Consider the following 5,637-nt stretch of genomic DNA (forward strand, 5'->3'; position numbering starts at 1 on the left):
TCGCGTCTGTTCCGAACCGAGCACCACGCACCGAAACGGTTCAATACAAATACATGTACCGTTACACCCTTATATCTATGATTTTTTAAAGACCCCTAAACCCTAACTCGAGGTGAAAGCATGAGAGAGCATAATTAAAGACACCAAGATTTTATTGAGATATTATCGCATACTTGCCTTGTTTCGATCCTAAAACTCAGCGTAGCATGTCTCACCGAGTGTCAAGACACAGCTGTGAATGGCCACAGCCGGACCTTTTGGGGATTTTATGGGTGAAACACGGTAATATAAAAAGGGTCGCAATGCAGAAATCGGTCGAGATTTTCTTTTTAAAATATTTACCCTTTTAAACGTTTTTTTTTTTTTTCCAATTTTCCTTTGTTTGGATTGATTATTCCTCATCTAAAATATTTGGGATAATGCGACATCACAAAAAAAATACAATAAGGGGTTGTTATGAGGTAGATATCGGTGACCTATTTACAGACACTGTTTTTTTTCACTGTGACGTAATTTGTTTAAAAGTTTAAAATATGTGAGTGTAAAATTTTAAAACGCCCTTTTTTCTCTTAAACTAAATAATAGACATCAATTAATCATTTTGAGCTAAAATGACATTTCGAATAATAAATATAACTACTCACCTTCTTTTTGTGGCTGGTTTGAAACAAAAGCGGATGTGTGGTGTCTGTAAACGGGGGTCTCCAGGGTAAAACGGACAAATGAAAAATAGTTCGGGGATTAATGCGCCATGAAGCTGCTATGGCAGCATATAGATATATTGTTCTATCAAACACAACAGTTCTTTTGGCTTAAAATACAGGAATTTATTTTAAAGAGAGGTGCAAGAGCAGAAACTGCTTTTTCAGCCTTGTCTGTATTTTCCGCCATACATAGCCATCTGTATATTAGGTTAACTTGAAAATTGAAATTTATAGGGTTGCAAATGATAACACTGGGCAACAATTTCTGCTTTATTTTCTGTTGTTTCGATACAATTTTTGGCCGCTGATTTGACATATGCCCCCCCCCCCCCCCCCCCCAATTTTTATGCAATCATCATTTTTGATATTCCTACATTAAATTATTATCATCATATCATACAGATTCTTTATTTATTTCCACAAAATAAATGTTTAACCCTTTGCATAGTTTTCCCCCCCTTTTTTGTTAATTGTTGTGATCATTAACTTGTCATATTTTTCACAAATTGGAGAACTTTGGCAGCAGTCCAGTACAGCACGTCACATTGTACTTACTGCTGTTAATGTTGCATAACATGATTTGTTTTGTGTATATTTTAAGTGCCAGCTAACTTTGCTAAATATATCACTTTGCAATAATGTTGCATTGCACAAATATTTTTATCTTGATTTGCAAAACAAAACAAAACAAAACAAAACAAAACAAAAACATTGTAGGGCATAGAGAAAAACTAAGATTAGATTTGGATTCAGCACCCTAAAAAGTACATAAGAACAAAATTTGTTTGTGTCAATGCAAGACATTTCTTTTTGACCAGTGTAATGAATTGACATTATTCAATTAAAAATGAGGAGTTGAGTTGAAACTCATACGATGTCGAAAATTACAGGCTGTATTTCCATAGACAAGGAGGGATGGACGGAAAAATACAAAACATTCAACAAGGGCTGGGTTTAATGCTTTGTCATTTTCTTTTTGCCATAGGCCAAAAAGCTATTCATCCAAATGTCCGTTAGAGAGCGCCACTCTCCACGTTTCCCCAACTGACTACTGACAGCCGCTCATACAAAGTGGCGTTTAAGTTTTTGGGGTGGATGAAAAATAAATCTAAACATTGAGAGGAAAATGTTGACTTTCTTAACTGCCCAACTTGTGACGCCAGCGTTTCGAAATACAAACAGAGGCCGAGGTGAGTCACGTCTGTACACACAGAAAGCGTTAGCTGCAGCTAACAAATAAGATCTTAAGGCTGGACGCAAGTTTTAGATTGGTAATGTTGAGAGTGCTAATTTTTTTTTTTTTTTTTTTTTTTTAAATAATCTATTTGTTCATTACCAGCGTCATGGCCCATTAACCAATATAAATGGTATAGTTACCCGTGCTTATTTCAGTACCCATCAAACTCAAATGTGAAATGTTTGTAGGGATTTGTCAGGTTTAGACTGGTTGGTACCTGCCTGGGGGCTGCTTGATTGCATTGAACATTAATTCAAGTCAAGTCACGTTTATTTCTATAATATAGTCAAAAATAGATCCAAGATGACACCACAGACAAACAACAGTTGACAAAAATATGACACTAAAATGATAATGAAATAATTACCATTAAATTAAATGTCTATGTGGCTATGGATAAAATGTTTGTTTTACTTACCTCAGATCAGTGGTTCTTAACCTTGCTAAAGGTACCGAACGAAGTTTCACATGTGGATTCATCCTTCAGAATTAGATGATAAAGCAAATTTTTTTTCAAATTCAAAACCAATATATCTAAGCTAGCAAGCTAATAAGCTTGAACCAATTTAAGAAAAGGCTCCAAAGGCTGCCAAAATTCTCTCTACTCATTTTACGCCGCCTTTTAGCTCTCTATATAGGTAAAATGGCACCATTACAGATTGAGCGCAACAATGCGTGAGTGGGTCGTGCAGCGCATGCATTCATTGCGTTACATATTTTAACGTGATACATTTTTTAAAAAATTAATTACCACCGTTATCGGGATATTTTGATAACCCTACCTTAAGCCTAAACTAAAGACTCTGGATGAGTGTAACATATTATGTCTGTAACGTTAAATACAATTAGAAAACAATTTAATTAATAAAAAAAAAATATATTAAAAAAATGTCCATGTCCAATATTTTTTTGCCGATTCCGACACTTTGAAAATGACGTGATCGGACCCGATCGATCAGCATCGATCGGGACATCTCTAGATAGAACAGTTTGCATATTTAAACCAAACTATCATATTTTATCCTGCGCTATAGTCAATTGAAAAACCATTGTGGCGAAGATAGAAATATAATTTTCCCATCATCCTAAATGACAACAGGCTTTATTTGCTCATGTCTATGAATGTAAGTAGACACGACGGACCGCTGATAGGTTGTCATGTCTGAACCTCTGCGATTACCCAAAGCCCTCCTTAGGATGGCATTAACTTTTTTTCTGAAGTATTGCCCAGAGAGGACGTAGAGCACAGGGTTTAGGGCGCTGTTGAGGATTCCGAGATAAGCCGAGACCTGGCCACCGACGTCCAGCGTGTGAGACCATGCTTTGGTGTCCAGCATATGAATGTCATAGAGGGTATCAAGGAAGGTGAAGACCTGGAATGGTCCCCAGCACAGGATGAACAGTAGAGTGACAGCATACAACAGCACTGTTGTCTTTGTGTCGTCAACTTCTTGAAGACCGACGCTCTCCTTTCTCTGTCTCAAAGCCTTGACGATAGATCCGCTGCTGAAAACAATCACCAGTGCAGGGACGACAAAGCCGATGACATTCAGCAGAACTTGGTTGGCTAACTTCCACGAGCTACCGTGGCTGTAGTCCAACATGCAAGCAGTCAACTGTACTTCTTCAAAGTACATCACCTTTCTGTGCAGCATGGTCGGCGTACTGAGCGAGAGGCCAAAAATCCAGAGGAACACACAAGTGACCTTAGCGTACCGTGTCCGTCGCAACCATCTCGCCTTCATGGTCATCACAATGGCCAAGTAGCGATCCACGCTGATCATAACCAGGGTGTAGACGCTGGTGTAGAGGTTCACCGTCATGATGCTGTTGACCATCTTGCACAAGGCATCACCGTACAGCCAGTTGAAGCCGTTAAGGATGTTGGCAGCCCAGAAGGGGACGCCGCACAGGAGGGCGAAGTCAGCCAGAGCCAGGTTGCCCAGGTAGACCTCGGCCACTGTCATGCGGTCCTTGTTAGCGAGGAATACACACAGCACGAAGGCGTTCAAGGCGAGACCCAGCACAGACACAGTGATGATGTATGGTGGGACAATGGTTCTGACAGTAATGAACTCCACGGACACGAGAGCCTCTGACAGGCTGCTGTTATCAGACCACAGAGCCGTCACCGCATGAGGAGTCACTGGCTCCATCGTCTTGACAAGAACAAAACACATCAAATAGTTTAACTGTAGAATATTTACCCATTAATATTATATTATCAGCAAAGATGAAATGAAAGAAGAATCTTCCAACAAACAATGCTAAGCTTATCTACTTCTCAACAGACAATGATCTCGTAAGCAATCTTTCTTTCCAGTAATCCCTTGTTTTTTGCGGTTAATGAGGACCGCTACCCCAAAAAACCTACTACATATATTTTAAGAAATGGTTTTCAAGCACATATAAATGTAATAACTATGATATACCAAAATTTTCGCACTATAAGGCACACCTGACTATAAACTGCCACCCACGAAATTTGAAAGGAAAACTGCATTTGTTCATAGATAAGCCGCACTGGACTATAAGCCGCAGCTGTCCTCACTGTATTATAAGTGTCTATCATAAGACCAAATGAACCACCATGAAGCTTTGAACCAATTGGCTGTAAAACTTTGCTTCACATTGCTTCAAGAAGCTTCATTTGGCCATGACTGTGATAGATAGATGGGCGAGATAGTCAACCTCTGCTGCCACCTGCTGTCAATACTGTTGTTGTCCAATATGCCTATAGACCCTACTCACTTGACGTCACAACCACGTCTCCGCGCCATATTGTCCGTCAACTCGTCGTGTTGACGCATTACCGCTACGTAAATTCCTCCTGTTATGGCGTGTTTTTCTGCTCGTTAACATTAATAATCAAAACGGTGAAGTTCTACCGAATTCCGAGAGACCCGGAGAGGAGAGCGAGATGGACTGCTGCAATTCGACGAGAAAACTGGGCTCCAAACGATTACCACAGATTATGTAGTAGTCATTTTATATCTGGTAAGATGCATTTAATATATATTTAGAGGGTTTTGGGCTGACAACCACAATTAAGATCATTGCGAGGCTAATCGCCGACAACATACAGTTTCAAATTCAAGATGCTTATTTCTTCCACCATCATTACATTTTGGAATAATATTTAGCTGGTACCAAGTGAAAGAAGCTGGTTTCGTCTACGGATCATCAGTTAAACAGGTGTGTCCAAACCTTTTGGAGAGGGGGCCAGATTTGGTGTGGTAAAAATGCGGGGGGCTACCTTGGCTGATTTACATAGAACAATATATTTAAACAAATTTTAGCAAGCCCTTCTGTGTGTCACATTTGCTTTATTATTTTTTTAAATTCATAATTTCAACAGCCTCGTCTTTGTGGCTTTCTTTCGACACTCGGGCTCTTGTGAAATACTGCTGCTGTGAAATGAAACTAGCTTCAAGTTGCTATAATTTCTCGCTGCGTATCTTCCCTGTAATGTTGTCGTACATGTCAGCGTGTCTTGTTTAGTAATATTGTGTCACATCGAACTCTTTGAAAGCAGCGACTGTCTCTTTGCAAATGAGGCAGACACAGTTGTTGCGTGTTTTATTGAAGAAATAGTCCAATATCCACCTATCCTTGAAGCATCGGCCATCGCAGTCAACTTTTTTTTTTTTGATTGTCGCCATTTTAGAAAATTGGAAGTAAAGGGTCACACGGGGT

The 5,637-nt window shown here is 39.4% G+C and overlaps 1 protein-coding gene across 1 annotated transcript; it reads right to left on the reverse strand.

Annotated features, from left to right (window-relative positions):
* Window positions 1–2,859: 2,859 nt before the first annotated feature.
* On the reverse strand, window positions 2,860–4,097 carry bdkrb1 (bradykinin receptor B1). Its single transcript, XM_057858823.1, has one exon. The coding sequence runs from the start codon at window positions 4,095–4,097 to the stop codon at window positions 3,027–3,029; it is 1,071 nt and encodes a 356-aa protein (XP_057714806.1). The 3' UTR covers window positions 2,860–3,026.
* Between the last annotated feature and the right edge of the window lie 1,540 nt (window positions 4,098–5,637).

The sequence above is a fragment of the Corythoichthys intestinalis genome, chromosome 15 (assembly GCF_030265065.1).
Source record: "Corythoichthys intestinalis isolate RoL2023-P3 chromosome 15, ASM3026506v1, whole genome shotgun sequence".
In the NCBI taxonomy this organism is placed as follows: Eukaryota; Metazoa; Chordata; class Actinopteri; order Syngnathiformes; family Syngnathidae; genus Corythoichthys; species Corythoichthys intestinalis.